This window comes from Pavona decussata, unplaced genomic scaffold, assembly GCF_977016875.1.
Source record: "Pavona decussata unplaced genomic scaffold, jaPavDecu1.1 SCAFFOLD_270, whole genome shotgun sequence".
NCBI classification, from domain to species: Eukaryota; Metazoa; Cnidaria; class Anthozoa; order Scleractinia; family Agariciidae; genus Pavona; species Pavona decussata.
Window position 1 is genome coordinate 32,305 of NW_028145672.1, and position 17,178 is coordinate 49,482.

The 17,178-nt window shown below is 37.1% G+C and overlaps 1 protein-coding gene and 1 pseudogene across 1 annotated transcript; one reads left to right on the forward strand and one right to left on the reverse strand.

The window, feature by feature from the left end:
• Window positions 1-3,840: 3,840 nt before the first annotated feature.
• LOC146455705 (glutamate receptor 4-like) lies at window positions 3,841-16,749 on the forward strand. Its single transcript, XM_085093921.1, has 16 exons — window positions 3,841-3,950; window positions 4,313-4,409; window positions 4,582-4,713; window positions 5,715-5,954; window positions 6,535-6,746; window positions 6,941-6,988; window positions 7,864-7,980; window positions 8,273-8,404; window positions 9,084-9,188; window positions 10,079-10,198; window positions 10,534-10,728; window positions 11,508-11,871; window positions 14,151-14,513; window positions 15,021-15,191; window positions 15,560-15,707; window positions 15,837-16,749. The coding sequence occupies exons 1-16, from the start codon at window positions 3,897-3,899 to the stop codon at window positions 15,877-15,879; spliced, it is 2,541 nt and encodes an 846-aa protein (XP_084950047.1). The 5' UTR covers window positions 3,841-3,896; the 3' UTR covers window positions 15,880-16,749.
• Window positions 12,038-13,291, reverse strand: LOC146455706 (uncharacterized; annotated as a pseudogene).
• Window positions 16,750-17,178: the final 429 nt, after the last annotated feature.

Consider the following 17,178-nt stretch of genomic DNA (forward strand, 5'->3'; position numbering starts at 1 on the left):
AAAAATAACTGGTTTCTTGTCCCGCAACCGTGAATTTCCTTGTGACGTTTACCAGAAATGTTCTGTAGGTATACAATGGCCCTTCCAACAAGAGATTCCCGTCTCAGGTAATTGAAAATGAGATCAGTGGAATGGTGACTGATATATACTTCTTTCCCATTTGTATTCCTTGGTGGTTATCACTGGCAGCTAAATTTTTTCAATATATCCCTTTTGAATTTTGTCCTTATTAAAGACTTCAATTGAACACTAACTTTTTCCCGTATTTTTCTCTATTGATTTTCTTGTTGCTGTTTGTTTGGTTTTCATCCTTTCAATTCAGCAAGTAGGAAGGTTTTACCATGGGCACTCTGATTTGAATCTGACGTTAAAAAATAAGCTAGCAAGCAACACTTTCAGCAGATAGCTTAACCCAGTTTCTGTATCATAATGCAGCTAAGAGTATTACCCCCCCCCCCCCCCACGGGATGTTATTCCATAAAAAGGGATACCCCAGCAGTATGTCCCCGTTACTCATTTATACACCTGAGTGAAGAGACACAATGTGGAGCAACGTTTCTTGTCTAAGGAAACAACACAGCAACTAAGAGACCAAACCAGCCTCAAACCACCGACCCTCCGATCGACCAATCGAGATTCCAACGCGGTTACCATTACGCTACGCCTTCACAAGGAGAAGCGGGGGGTAAACAGCAGACTTGTTAAGCCCAAATGATCACAAGCCGGTAGCCGGAAGTGACCGCGGCTGGAAATCAGACCTGTCACTCTATGATTAGCACATAACTCCAATATTTTCATATAAATTAGGTAAAATGCAAACTACTATCAAATATTAAACACTAACAATACATCCACCAGCATTTTTTTCGTCAGCCTCTAAAAATAATAGCTTTTTTGTTAAATACGACTATTCAATAACAAGTTCCATGTTTTTTCTAACCTCTTGCAGAATTTTGAAACCTAAGTGTTTCATTAACTCAAGTTAAACTTGTATCAGGAAAAGTTCTTCATTTTGCACTGAAAATAATACCAAATGCGTTGTTTATTGATTTAATAAAGATGTCTGATGGGTTGGTGTCGAATTTGTTGCCAATAGAATGAACTTTGCATCCCATGACAATCAATAGTTTGCAGGTGGCGCCTTTGCTACAGTGCATTGATAATTTGCAGACTAGCAACAAGATTCTTCATTTGCATCAATCCGAGGGGAATCGATACACAAGTAAGTTCCATAAACATAGCCTCTGTTCAACGATTGCTAAGCTAAAATAGAACTCAAATCTCTGAATTAATTTAACTTTAAGTATCTACATTTAAATCAACTTTTTTTAGCAAAGAGCTGACTTATACATTCGTTGGCGCCAGAATTTAATAGGTGCACTAAACAGGAGCCTTACGTGACGAAACGTTTTTTTATAAAAATTGGTTAATATTTAAGGATATTTTTTAAAGACGTAAAATTTCGTAATATACAAAGCTCAGATAAAACAGAATTCTAGGTTAATTAGAGAACATATTGATATATACCATAGTGCTGTCAAAGATAAGCATGTTTCATTCGCGAAAACGCCCATTTTAGTTGTATCTTATTTTTTCAATCACCAACAAATTTTGAATATTTTTAAAATGAGAAACTGAAACCATTAGGAGCTTAAAACAAAAGCAAGAAAAGACTGCATTATGGAGATATCAGAATAAGTGGTATCCCTTGTCGAAAAACATCACCCGCTGGTTCAACGATTGCTAAGCTAAAATAGAACTCAAATCTCTGAATTAATTTATCTTAAGTAGCTACATTCAAATTAACTTTTTTTTAGCAGGGAGCTGACTTATACATTCGTTGGCGCCAGAATTTAATAGGCGCACTAAACAGGAGTCTTACGTGACGAAACGTCTTTTAAAAAAAAAATGGTTAATATTTAAGGATATTCTTGAAGACGTAAAATTTCGTAAAGCGCAGATAAAACAGAATTCGAGGTGAATTAGAGGACATATTGATATATACCATAGTCATATCAAAGATAAGCATGTTTTATTCGCGAAAACGCACATTTTCGTTGTATCTTATTTTTTCAATCACCAACAAATTTTGAATATTTTCAAAATGAGAAACTGAAACCATTAGGAGCTTAAAACAAAAGCAAGAAACGACTACATTGTGGAGATATCAGAATGAGTGCTATCCCTTGTCGAAAAACATCACACGCTATAATTGAACATATTCGTCAGAAAGACTAAAGGTTAAAATTGAGGATAGGACAGTTATTCTACTTAGTTCCTTTTTAATTTACACCGAAAAGTTACCTATTTCAGTTGATAATTTATTTTTCGTAACTGAGTTTAATTAAATTCGTTATAAAAATTCCAAGAATGAGCTGTCAAGATTCAATGAAAGAAAACTAATGCATTGTCGAATTGTCGAAACTTTGCCAAGGAGGAAGTTATAAGTCATTCTTTGTTTAGTTGTGTAACTTTAACAGGACCTATTATGACAGCAATGACAACGACACTGAATTAATTGAGCCAAGAAAATTCGAGATACAGTATGAGGAAGATCGTAATTTCAAAAACAAAAATGTTTGCATAATTTGGAAACTACACTTAAGACCAAAATAAACTTTTGGCTTACTTTTGGCACTTTGTCCGACTTTTTTTTTCACATGAAATTTCGGGTTAACACTCTGAGTAAAAAATGCCAAATTTGATGAACGTAGTTCACATTTAACGCAACAAACTACAGAACCTTGTTTCAGAAAAAAAAGCAAAAAAAAAAAAAAACCAAAGTTAAAAAAGGGCACTAACACTAACACCTAACGTGATTATACAAAACTTTTATTTCCAATGTGCGTTGTCAGGATGCCTTACTTATAATACAATGTTTAAAATAGCTGTAGTTTCACATGTATGAAGACACCTGTTTAACTTCTGTCTGTTGATAACTTTCATGTTGCTTAATTATTTTTCTCCACGATCACTAACAAGAATTAATTTAATTAAAATTCGAAATGAAAAGAAAATACTATGCTGAAGCTAGCCAAAATTATGAACAGACTGTGGTAAGCAACTTCATTTTTCATTTCTTGGCCCAGCAGAATCTGGTGGTCCAGTTAATTTCTTTAAACTCTGACCTATGCTCGTGACGTACTTGTAGTGTGCAAAATTTTATTAATGGTTGCCTATTAAGCTCTTTAATTCAATGAGGACGAAATGCAAGAAATAACGTTTTTAAACATTGTGTTTCTTTGTGCCTTCGTTTCTCAGACAATGACACCAAAAACAATAATGCAGTGGAAAGTTTTCCCCTTGTTTGGAGAAATTGTTTTGCCAAAATCTTTCTTTATACCTATGACTCATAGGTATAAAGAAAGATTTTGACATATTGACAACGTTAAGCATCACTTCTTTTAAAAGTCTTTTGTAAGTTACGTACTTGCAGTGTGCATGGCGTACTTGTCGCGGCAAAATTTTATTAATAAGTTGCCTCTTAAACTCTTCAATTCAATGAAGACGAAATGCAAGAAATAACCTTTTAATGGAGAAACCCGCACCAAATGTATGAACCCTTGGAATTTCGCTCACATATGAGTCCAGTTAAAACATTGTGTTTCTTTATGCCTTCTTTACTCAGACAACGACGCCAACAACAACAATAATGCAGTGGAAAATTTTCCTGATGTTTGGAGAAATTGTTTTGCCAAAAAAAAATTTTTATACTATGAAATATTAACAATGTTAAGCGCCACTTCTTTTAAAAGTCATTTGTAAGTTAATAAACATATTAAATTATCCGGTCACGTACACGTCCGTACAGTAAAACCTCGATTTAACGAAGTGCGAAGAGACTTAGGGAAATTGGTTGGTCATATTGAGGGTTAGTTTTATCGAGGTTCTGTTCCATGCTTTTTAAAAGGAATGTCGTTCGTATCAACCGAGGACTTCGTGATATAGCGGTTCGTTAAATAGAGGTTCCATAGACTGTACCTTGAAACACTGCACATATATCTTTATTTTGATTTTCCTAGCCGATCATGTAAAACTGTGAAGTAGCGTTCTCAAGAAAGGTAAATGCAGGGAAAATTTAGAGTCCTCTTAATGTGAGTCGCAGCCATAAACAGCCAGGTAACTACTCAAGCTGCGAGGACAGTTCAAAGTTTATTTTAACGTGAGAACGTTTCTTCATTGATTCACAATTTTCCAATTATTCGCTTAAAAGACTCATATTTGATAATTTCATCGATAAACTGAAAGTTTCTGTGGCATTTAGTTACTATTTCTAAGCATACTGTTTTCTATTCTTTACTTTCCTGTTTAGTTATTAAAGATGGAAAGAAGAATCATTTACATCACGTTCATAATATGTGTCTCGTCCATTCATAAGGTTCAAGCAAAAAACAGAAAATATACATTCGGTAAGTGAAATATACTAATAGATTTCAAAGAAATATCCTTTAAAGTGAAAGCTACAAGAAGTAAATGAATCAGTCGTGGGTCGGAGGGGGTGTTGGAACCTCTTTTAGTGTAGGGAGAGGTAGTTACGCATCTAATGAACAAAACTATATCACTACCGTCTGATCTTTATAGGTGTTATTCATGAAAATTCAGCAGTGTATGACGCAATGCGCTTCGCTGTCAACAAGACGAATGCTTTCAGCAATGTTTCAGTTGTCTTCAAATCCATCAACACGACAGAGAACACCAACCTATTTAATCAAGGTAACATATTCGTATGTGTATATTTTTCACGTCTTTCACTTGACAACAGCAGAATTCCATGGGCTATGGGGCATATGGGACATGACTCAATACCAGGATCTCCGTTTACATGTTCAACAAGCATAAATTAACATAAAAAATAGCTACAAATTGAAAGACCTTGGCAAACTTTGAAACCGCTGAAAATTTGAGTGTGATATGTTTAAGAGCTTTAGAGAAACAAGTACCAAGATTTTTGCAAAGACCCTGTACATTCTTTGTAAATTTCATAGCTTTTGAAGGTATTGAATTTCTCCGAGAATGTTAAACTTATCATGCAGAGGGTGAAAATTGGCCAAAATCTTAACTATAACCTGGGAAAAAGCAGTTTACCGTTCAGCATCCAATAATTGTTGGATTGTATATTGAGTAGTTGTATCCAATTATCATTGGATTGTATATTGAGTAATTATATCCAATAATTATTGGATTGTGTATTGGGTAGTTGTATCCCGTAATTAGTATTGGATTGTATATTGAGTAGTTGTATCCAACAATAATTGGATTGTGTATTGAGTAGTTGTATCTCATAATTAGTATTGGAATGTATATTGAGTAGTTGTAGTTGTATCAAATAAGTATTACATTGTATCTTGAGTTGTATCGAAAAATTGAAACGCGAGGAGTGTTAAGGCTAAACTTTGCCTGAGTATAGTGTTAATAATACCTGTAAATAACTTGTCAATAACTGTATAGTTGATGCTTAACTGTGTTTCCACTTAGTTAATTGATGGCTAAGAAATGGCCGAAATTCTATTTGATAGCTGAGAAATGGGTTAATATTTTAGTTGATAGCTAAGAAATTGCTTTAATGTAAGTTGATAGCCGATTGTTTCATAGTTGTTTCATTTGTGCCAATGAGACAATGAGGAGCCTATGATTTATACATAAACAATACGTTAGTCCTTTGCTTTATCCCGCCATTTATCAACTACTGATTTGAGGTTTTTTTGCCGTTTTAGCTTCAATGTTGATTCAACAAAACGTCGTTGCACTTATCGAGGGAAGCCACACAAAGTACCCCACTTGTGCACTCTCCACAGTAACCGGCATTCCCATCATACGTCTCTATGGAAACGACAGGCCATTCGATCAGTGTCAAAAGGCGATTGAGATGTCAGCAGGGTACAGGGACTACGCGCATGCTACACTTGATATACTCAACACATTCCAGTGGAACAAGATAGCACTTGTTTTCGATGGTACAAATTCCATTACTGCTTGTATGTCTGTTAAAGAGATGTTTCTATAAGCTACTCTACCACTAAACCACAAATGAGATAAGTTTTGAGAACATTCATACCCGAGTGTTTGTGAGTTTACTAAATCATTTGATGGATTTTTAAAGTAACGTTTAAAACACGAGCAGCAGTCTTTTATCGGGATTTAAAACTACGAGGCGCAGCCGAGTGGTTTTGGACCCGATAAAACACATGCTGCGAGTCTTTTGAACGGCTTCAAAAACATTTTTGGAAAAGCGTGTGTCAAGAGAGTTCATAACAATGATGCTTTTCTGAACGTTGGAAATAAGCATACGAGAAAAACATTAAACACCGCATACTAATAAGGGGGAGGTTTCATCGGATATAAAACCACTGCACGTGATGTTTTATTGACCATTTGATAGGTCAATTGGTTTATGAATTATTATTGAGTTTTTGACGTGAAGTATGTCACCCACTCAAACGGCAAACACAGACACGCATACTGTCGATCAGTCTCCACACAATATTTAAAATACACTTATGTTCAAAACCAAACGCTTTCTTTAATCTCTTTCAGAGGGACGTCTGTATGAAGCCGGGTATTTCTATACAATATCCCAAAGTGCAAAGTTCACCATAAATTTTGTGCAGCTTACCGAGAAAGAACAAACAAATGAACATCAGGCAGCATCAGCCCGTGATGCAGTGGAGAAAATAACAAACCTTGGCCCAGACGTTATTCTACTTTACACAAGTAAAGAAAATATGGAACGCCTTCTCAATCAGCAGGTAATATTGATTCTTTCCTCCTCCTCCTCCTCCTCCTCCTCCTCCTCCTTCTTCGTCCTCTTCCTTTTATCTTTTCCTTCCCATTCTGTTTGACGATAGTAGCTTCTACAACAAAGCAGCTCAGTTGTAGTAATACATAATTTTAGTCAATGTTTTTTTCTTATTTAATTATATTTGTATTTCTTTTGTAACAGGAACCTTGTAAACACAACAATCACTCTAAATGGATATTACAAGGACAGGTGAGGCAAAAAACTAGAACATTCAAACATTTGATTCTGTTGAAAGGATGAATAGAAAAATTAGCACTGGTTATCCAGACAAAGTTCATTTGGGCTTAAAACTAAGGTAATCTGACCAACCGAATAGTAAAAGATTGTCTACGGTAAGCAGTGACGAGAAAGCATTTGACATACATATGACATTTACCAGCCAAATTTTCTTAGACCTTGGTCAAATATTAGGTATCCTTCAAATATTTAATAATTATCCTGCGGAATATCGCCTGATACTTAGCCGACGGGCAGAGTTAGGCAAAGGCAGAGTTAGCCAAAATAAGAGGTTAATAAAAGGAGGATATAACAGGGTATATAACAAAGAACATTTTTTGCGGAACAGTTTGGACAATTTTTATTTCGCCATTTTTCTCCCCCACGCGCGAAATTACGTATATCGCAGGATATCTGTTGTGTGCTGACGACCGAAGAATATTGAGTGCACCATGACCATATTTGGTCAGTGTTACATTGTGTTGAACAATAACATGTAACAGATGGCTGTTGGAGGCTGAAGCTCATCACAATTAGATGGCTGTTCTCCTTCATCGAGGCTGAAGCTCTTCACAATTAGATGGCTGTTCTCCTTCATGGAGGCTGAAGCTCTTCACAATTTGATGGCTGCTCTACTTCATGGAGGCTGAAGCTCTTCACAATTAGATGGCTGTTCTCCTTCATTGAGGCTGAAGCCCTTCACAATTAAAATACTTAGCATAAAGTCATTAGTACCTCAATAATGCTATTTTTTCTCAAAGAATAAAACGCGTTCTAGCGCAAACCAATTATCAACACTGGAGGTTTTACTAATCAGGAATAGCATTAACATTTAACTTCTACTCCAGGTCTCGGGCAACTTAACTAGTCTCTCAGGCAATGTGGTTTTAGCATTGAGGCTTTACATTAAACCTTCTGATAAACTGGAAAAGGCAGTGGGAAAGAATTACAATACCAGTGACAAGGTACGGTGGTATGTGCGTGTACGTAACATGAGGTAAAGATAACTGAACATTTGAAACATTTTAATTAAAAGGCATGAAACATTTTTCGCTATCTTTGTTCAAGAAATAGAAGAAATTTCCACGTCAACTGTATGTAAATTTGTTAGAATAATATCAACGCTCGACAACAAATGCTGTAACCTGATTAGGTGGCTAGGCTGCTCATTAGCTATTGTTATTATTGTCATTATTATTGTTATTGTTAATTTCCACCATGAACGCTCTCACTGACCAATGTTTAATAATTTCGTAGCACTTCCTTGCACTTGCTTATGATTCCGTGCCAGTCATCAAACGGGCTTTAAACAAAGAACCATGTTCATCGATTAATGGGTCTGCCATCACTTCAAGACAAAGGGACGCAATGTTGACCTGCATGAGAGAGGTAAGGTACTTACTAGTATTGTAGATTTTTCAAATAGGGCCGATAACGTGCACACATGGTACAACTCAAAGAAAAACCTACAAGCCTTGAATTCCTGTGGAGGTAATGATTCAATCCTTCATTTTCAAAGACATATCATCGCAAACTTTTCCAATGGAGAAGAGATTGAAAGACTGGTACTTTAATTTGAATGAACTGGAATGAATGAATGAATGAATGAATGAATGAATGAATGAATGAATGAATGAATGAATGAATGAATGAATGAATGAATGAATGAATGAATGAATGAATGAATGAATGAATGAATGAATGAATAAATGAATGAATGAATGAATGAATGAATGAATGAATGAATGAGTAAGTGAATGAATTAATTAATTAATGATTTTTTTTAACCTACGTAATGTCTATGAGCTAACAAAAGCTCGTTAAAAATACGTACGTATTCGGTTCAAGAAAGGCCAGCTTAGTTTTAAGAAGAAAATAACACCTTACAATTCAGTTTTCTGAACTTTTCAGTCTATTCGTAAATTCAAATCAAAGAAATCTGAACAATTCAAACTGTTTTAATTTTCCGAATACGAAAATCACTTTCCGAGTCTTTTCTGTTTTAATTACCTTGTGGCTGGTTCTCCTGTGCATTTTACAATTTAAATTGTCTGATCACTCTCTACAGGTCAACATGGATGGTTTAACCGGACCTATCAAGTTTGACGAAAATGGAAAACGAAAGGGGATTGAGCTGGAAATTTTGAATCTTCGAAACAATTCCTTTAAGGAGGTAAGAAGCAAAATACCATACTGGCATCTTTTGTTCTTTAAAAGTCGTTTTGTTTATTGGTTGTTTTTGTGGTCGGTGAGTGACTTCACCAATAAATAGTAGATAGTATTATCCTTTGCTACTTGTGTTCAAAACGCCAGTTTGGAATACTTGTTAAAACTCCCCATCCGACGATCAACTGGGCTGGTTACACGTAATTATTATTATTATTATTATTATTATTTTACTACCATTTATTTGTTTATGCTGGTTTCTATCATTTTTAAATTATTTACACAAGAAGATGTTCCTTTCAGATCTGCAGGCCTCCTGTTGTTGTCATTTTTGTTTGTTTGGGTTTTTTTTAAACCAGCACACTTTGCAAATCTAAATTGCTCTAAGTTGTTGAGACAACGAGACAACATCGTCATATTAAATTAGGTACTATATGATGATCATGCAAAGATGAACTTATTTTATTGGTAGAATTTCCACGCAAAAACTTTCCGTCAAATCAATAGTCTGCTTAAGCTTGTCTTGAATACGTATGGACTTTTTTTTCCTCTGCAACATACGACGTTTGCTGTGGAGGGTTCATTTTTCTCAGAGGGAGCGAAGCATTCCATGTTTTATACCCATTACAAGTCGAAATATTTTTTCCAAGTAATCAACATCCTCAGATCAAACCAACTGATCTCATATTCCAAGAAGGAGCGACGGAGCTAGAAGGACCTCTATTTCCACCCACCCATCCCCAAAATCTCTTCTATGAGCCTATTCACGCTCCCTTTTCAGTTGTCCGTCCATATTACTACCACTGAATCAGCTCAATTTTTGACACCTTCTGAATGTCTCCCTTCTTTTTCGATTGTGCTATATTAATAAAACACATTTCATTTTTTGTTTATTAGATAGGATCGTGGAACGCAACTAAACGTGCCGTGTTTCATGAAAACATCCAGCCCAACATAAAAAACCAAACCACTGGAGGAAATGTGGAAGGAAGGAACCTTAGAGTTGTTGTTGCTATGGTAACTGAAAGATAAATGAGTTGACAAGTCAGTTTCTGATAAAATGGAGAGCCTCTGTTGGCCCATTTTTTTTTTTTTTTTTCAGAGAGAATGTTCCCATGTGTGGAGATTTTCTGCTTTACCTGTTTGTTTGTTTGTTTGATTGTTTTCTCTTTTCTTTTGGATTTAGACGGGAATAAAATTGTGTTGTAGCTAGATTGATCTAGCGCGTAGAGAAGGATGCACGAAACTTTCGAGCATTTATCACGTAAATGAATCTATTCGCATGTTGTTATTAGCACTGCGCCATAATTACATCCATTATAAGCTTTTCTTTTCACCTTATACCCAAAAAGGATGATCCGTTCCTGATGATGAAGAAGCAACATGATGGGACAGATAAATATGAAGGATATTGCATCGATCTGTTGAACGAACTTGCTAAGAAACTTCATTTTACGTATGACATCTACCTCTCCCCTGACGGGCTGTACGGCGCTGAAACGGAAAATGGAACGTGGAATGGGATGATTGCAGAGCTAGTAAATAAGGTTTGTGAATTGTTATATCGAACACGAGGAAGAGTGTTTCATCCGATTTCCAAACACCGAGAAGTGTGTATTTCTTAACCATCTTCGAGATGTTTAAAAATAGGATGAGACACTCACCTCGTGTTTTCTAAACTTCTTGAAAGCGATTTTCTTTGTTTCCTCCCCACGACTTATGAATGATTTGACAACTGATCTTAGGATTAAAGAATTTCAGCTGGAGCTAGAGACAAAACGTGTTCATTTCAGCCGAGAAGTAATGCAAACGAATAGGCCAGGCTACCCTAACAGCAGAACTCCTAATTAAACACGAAAGCGCACACTCCAAAAGTGCCCACTGATCACATGCCCAGCTACTAAGCCTGTTTTGATAATCGGTGACACAATTTTTATGTTAATTGGCACTTGTTGGCACTTGTTGCGCTGAGTTGGCTTTGTTTCCTTAATGCTAAATTTTAATTAACTGGCTTAAAAGTTGTGCCAGTTATTTTTAAGTAGATGACACGAAATACTGTGGCTATTAAGTGTTTTGTCCAAAAAAAAGCGAAATTTAGGTCATTTGTCGTCGATCTCAACAAGATTTTCTGCTTGAGATGTGAAAAAGCTTCATCAAAATTTAAAATAATTTCTTATTTTCTTTTGAAGCGGGTTAAACCCTGTTAACATTTTGTTGAAATTTTGCCAACATAACTGACTGAAATTCAATGAAATTACTTTTGTACAGTATTATAATAGAGTCACATATTCTTACTGGGACAACAAGCCATTCCTATTTTCTATAGCACGCAGATATTGCTGTAGCTGCATTGACCATAACGGAAAGACGAGAGAAAGTAGTGGACTTCAGTTTACCGATTATGTATTACACTGACGAAATGCTACTCAAGAAAGCGCCGTCCGACAGCGGAAGAATTGATTATCTGCAGTTCTTGAATCCTTTTCACAACAACGTCTGGTTTGCTACACTTGCCAGTATGGTGGTCATCTCTGTTGCAGTGTTTGTCATAAACTACTTTAGTCCTTATGGGTACAAAGACGCGAATGGTCGTGGAACGTCGGAGGAGTTCAGCTTTTTTAACAGCGTGTGGTTTACACTGGCTTGTATGTTGCAGCAAGGAGCTGACAACCAGCCCAGGGGTCTATCAGGTATAGTACCGGCATGTAAAGGTATTCAATGTTATGATCGGATGGTTCATCAATTTTGAGATTTTCCAAAAGTACCAAAGCCCCAGCCTGGGCAGCATTTTTGCTGTTGTTGTTGTTGTTGTTGTTGCTGTTGTTGGTGTTATTATCATCATTACGACTATTGCAGTTGTTGTTGTTTATGATAATTTTTTTTATTGGAGAGGGGTGTTGGAGAGTGAACGGTCAGAACCATATTAATTCAGACTTAAGCTGGAAGAATAGGCTTAAGGATATTCTGGTTTTTACGCGTACAAGTTGTCTTCCAAGTAGAGATTTAGCTATACATAGACAAGTGAAAATAAACGATAAAACCGAACAACGTTTCGGAGTCGTCATGACGCCATTATCAAGTTCGAAGTGATAGAAATAAATAAAGCCAATGTCCGAAATAGTTCACCAAAAAATTAACATAATGTCTGAATATATCATGTCACGCAAATAGTTTAGCTTGAATTGAGTCCGATTTGGACATTGAGAGATGGTGTTAACTCTCTAATTAGCAACATTTCGTAAACTAAGCAATCGAACTTATTCATGCACTTCTTAAGGACAGAAAAATATCTGTCAAGGTCTTTAGGGACATCACGGTGTTTGTTAAGAAGATGCTTGCCAATGGAAGACCACGCGCTGGTGTAAATGCCTAAGTGTAAACCCTACATAACTTGCATCGCACAAGTCACATTGAAATTTATAAACAACACAATTCTGATTTACAATAGGTGGTTTTCTCTCTTTTATCTTAAGTTCTTGCTGGATTTTGTTACCAACAAAAATCGGTTGGATGACTGTGTCAATCTTCTGTCTAAGATCTTTGAGCTGTTTGTGTACCAGGTCAGCAGAAGCCTGATCTTTGAAAGGCAGGACTATTCGGACAGTTGGACTGTCTCTTGGGGCAGGTATTGGATGAGGGCCTTCAGCCTTAGAGGCTACAAAATACCTAACGGTGGTGTTGATAAGATGTTATGGGTATTTCAACCGGGTGAACACAGCTTTCAAACGGTCACATTCTTCAGAGAAGTACGACCAACACGATGATAAGCGATACGCGCGATCAAGCATAGTTCTCAAAAGCCCTCGTTTATAGCGCATATCGACATGACTTTGTTAGTGGAGCAAAAGACTCGTGTTAGTAGGTTTTATGTAGACCTTGGTCTCAATTTTGGGAGCTCTGTGAAGGAGCAGCATTCCAAGAAAGGGTAGCAGACCATTAACCTCTGTTTCCATGGTGAACTTCACAGATGTGTGGCAGTTGTTAAGAACCTGGAGAAAAATTAGCCGCTGATGTTGTGTCCGGAATTATGGTCAAAGTATCATCGACGTACCTCTTGTAAAAAGGAGGCATTTTCCCTGCAAGCTCTAGGGTTTCTTCAATGGATCCCATGAAGACATTGCCGAGTGGCGAACCCATGGCGATGCAAGTTATCTAGGGTTTACACTTAGGCATTTACACCAGCGCGTGGTCGAGCATAAATACCAATCTTCTTTCATTGGGAAGCATCTTCTTAACAAACACCGTGATGTCCCTAAAGACCTAGAAAGATATTTTTCTGTCCTTAAGAAGAGCATGAATAAGTTCGATTGCTTAGTTTACGAAATGTTGCTAATTAGAGAGTTAACACCATCTCTCAATGTCCAATCGGACACAATTCAAGCTAAACTATTTGTGTGACATTATATATTCAGACATTATGTTAATTTTTTGGTGAACTATTTCGGACATTGACTTTATTTATTTCTATCACTTCGAACTTGATAATGGCGTCATGACGACTCCGAAACGTTGTTCGGTTTTATCGTTTATTTTCACTTGTCTAAGTTGCCTTTCGCAATAAAAATGATTGTGTTCTTCTACCGGTCGTGTCGACTAAGGTAGTTAATGGTTGTAAATCGAATCTCTTTACCGACAGAGAACCAGTGAGCTTCTTTGAGCTTGCCTCAAAGGTGTCAGTGCGTTCCAGGTCGATCTGAAATTTTGCAACGTTGGTCCTCCGTGGAGGGGGGAAAACCGAAGAACCTAACGAGAACCAACAACAAATTCAGCCCAAATTTGGAGGTGAGCCCGGGAATCAAACCCGGGCTGCATAAATGAGAGGCTTGTGCTCTCACCACTGTTGTATCCCTGCCCCCCCCCCCCCCCCCCCCTTCCCTTCAGGGGCAAAATAGCCGGGTTTCTGCCTCTCATGTGTCGATGGTACCTTGGACAGCATAGAGAAATTAAATTATTGTTTTACTTACTTTAGCTCGTATTCTGACCGGATGTTATTGGTTCTGCATACTTATCTGGGTTTCAACATACACCGCAAACTTAGCAGCCTTCTTCACGGTGAAAAACGCTGCCTCTCCAATCAATAACCTTGAAGACATCTTAAAATCATCCTACAAAGTTGCAATAATAGAATCAGGGAGCACCTACGAGTTCTTCAAGACGAGCCGGTATGAAACACACCATAGGATTTGGAACAGAATTAAAGCTGAACAAACTGGGGTCAAAACCACCAAAGAAGCAATTCAGTGGTTACGAGAAACAGAAAAGTCTGTGTTTATTTATGATGGTCCGATTGTCAGATATGCTGCTAACCATCAGCCCTGCGACCTAATGACAGGTAAAGCGTTTTGGTTTTGATTACTTTTCGGTCAAATTAGGTAGTATTTTGGGGAAATCCAGGAATCCAAAATGACAGATCCTATATGGCCGTCATTTGGAAATCATGACACTGTTCCCACGTCAAATGACGTCATCACTTCCTCTCGTGGATCTCAAATGCTTTTAGACGTACTTGAAAGTTCACACTTACAAAGCAAATTGGTTGGATCTCAGTCACTTGGCTTAGTGTGTAGATGATGATCCGCATCGAAATTAGTAACGTAAATAAACATATGCAGACGCTATAAATTGGTTTATGTCAAGGGTAATCTGCTGCGTGATTTTTGGACACACTTGTAATTTAATTTTTGATCATGAACAAAATGCTTTTAGACGCTGGCTAGGAGGAAGGTTTACAAGGGAAATAGTCGCGAGGCTAGATCTCGAAAACCTGGCCAGCTTGGTTTACCGGGCTCTTATAAAGAGGCCCTTAACCTAACTGATTAAAGAATCAAATTGTTTTCAGTTCCAGGATTGAGCACGGCCAAAGGGCTGGGATTCGCTTTCCAAGGAAACGACCCCATCGTGAAGGAGTTTTCATTGGCAATCTTGAACCTGCACGAGAACGGTTTTCTTGAGGGAAGGAAACGAGCTTGGTGGGAGAGCACCAACATGTGTCCTAAAGAACAGGAAACCAGTGAGTAAATCCCTTTTTATGTACAGACGTAAATTCTTATGGAGGAACAGATAAACATGGTACATTATTTCAGGTTAATGGCACATTTTTCTTGAAAAGTTGTTCTATTTCGCGTTAATATTTACATGGTTTTGGATCCTTTGTTACAATCTGGCTGTCTTTTGAAAAATCTCGCGATTTTATGATTCACAGAGTAACACTCGCCCAGCTAGCTAGTATATATTGGCATTAGATTCATGGCTGGAAACTTGCAATAACGAATGAAGGGTACGATCCCTCTTTCTTTACAAAACTTCTTTTTATTATTCGGCATGTTTGAGCTATGGAGAATGGTTTTCTAATAAGAGCATTTGATTCTTTCCTCTTAGCATTGTCACGAAAGAGAATCGATTTGAAGAGCATGCTGGGTGTTTATGTGGTCATGGGTACTGGTTTGCTTGTAGCGTTCTTTACGCTGATTGGAGAAATCTTCTGGAATCGACGAGAGAAGTTGAAAACACTCAACAAAACTAAAAGGTTTGGTTGCATTTGTTGTGAGAGAAATTTGAAAAAAAGGGTGATTGTTGTGTCAATTTACTGATGGTAAAACCCATGATTTTATTGTACATAGCATTGAAGCAGTTGCACTTTCTTTCATGTCTGTAGCCCAAACATTCGTTCTGTGCAAGTCCACCCACAAGCTGAATAACTGATTGGTCACAACCACATTGCCTGGAAAAAGCCACAAGCATGGATGATTATATTCTACAATAACAACGATGACTTCTCAATCAACAGCTCTGATGCTAACCACAGATGATGCGTATCTGTCAACTTTACAGCGACTTAAATGACAAATCATCCGGGGATGGTTTAAATTGGGATCAGTAGCAGTTTTGAATTATGGTCTTAAGCTTAACGATATAGGTTCCTGTAAATTCGTTTGGTGGTACCTTTTGACTTTGGCTGCTTCAAACTAAAGTTAAAGTAAGTGATCGAACAGAGATTTTTTCTAATTAATGCAGCGTAAGCGTTAAAGGGGTAGTATCATGGTAATTATGCCGTTCTTTGGCTAAATTTGATTGAATCAGTTTATACTTTTAACAACTGGATTATCGGATTTTGCAATTCCAGAATTTTGATTGGCTTAGCGGAATATCAGCCATTATACCATGCCAAGAAGTAGCGGTCATTTAATAACTTTCTGTTTGTTCTTCTTAAAATGAAATTAACAGGATCTAGCAAAATTTAAATTATTCCACTCCCGCCTGTTGGACATCAGATGATTATAGCCAACGAGGCAGTTTTTGAAGAGTTAGCTATCTATTAACCGACATGTAACGCGCCCTTGTGGAAAAAATTTTAAATATCCACCGCTAGACATAGAAAAGTATAACTTTTTTCCAAAACACTTTGCGTGACATGACGTTAGCTAGGTGGCTAAATTTGTGCAAATATGTTGAGCCTGACCAATTAAAAATTTTAACGCATTTCATGATTTCTCGTTCTGCTTTTCGCTGTGGTAGAAGCGGCTTCAAGGTGACCGGATAGTTCAATCAAATGTAAACAATGTATGCGACATGTGCCATTAATGTTTTGTCTTAATTCTTTCAATTCGCAAAGAAAAATAGAGTAACATTATACGTTCCACTACATGCATTCACTTTAACTGTAGTCGAAACACTGTTGCAGACTCTTTTGCATTCGACCTTCAGGGGCACCTAACGGATGGTTTCGGTAAATTATCTGTTCGGAAGGCCCTTAATCTCCTACAATTTTCTAAAGGGAATTTTCACCTCGAGCTTTCGTGATAGGGGAAATTTAAGGCCTAGTGTTTTCGAATTGATAAAAATATCGTTTCGGGTGCCAAAAAAAAGGTCAGCTAAGATTTCCGGAAAGGAAATAACACCCAAAGTTTTCGGGAAATGGACAAGGATGCCCAGTAATTTCGAAACACTCAAGTTCCCCTAGAATGACCGAACAGATAGAAATATTATAGCGTGTCCTA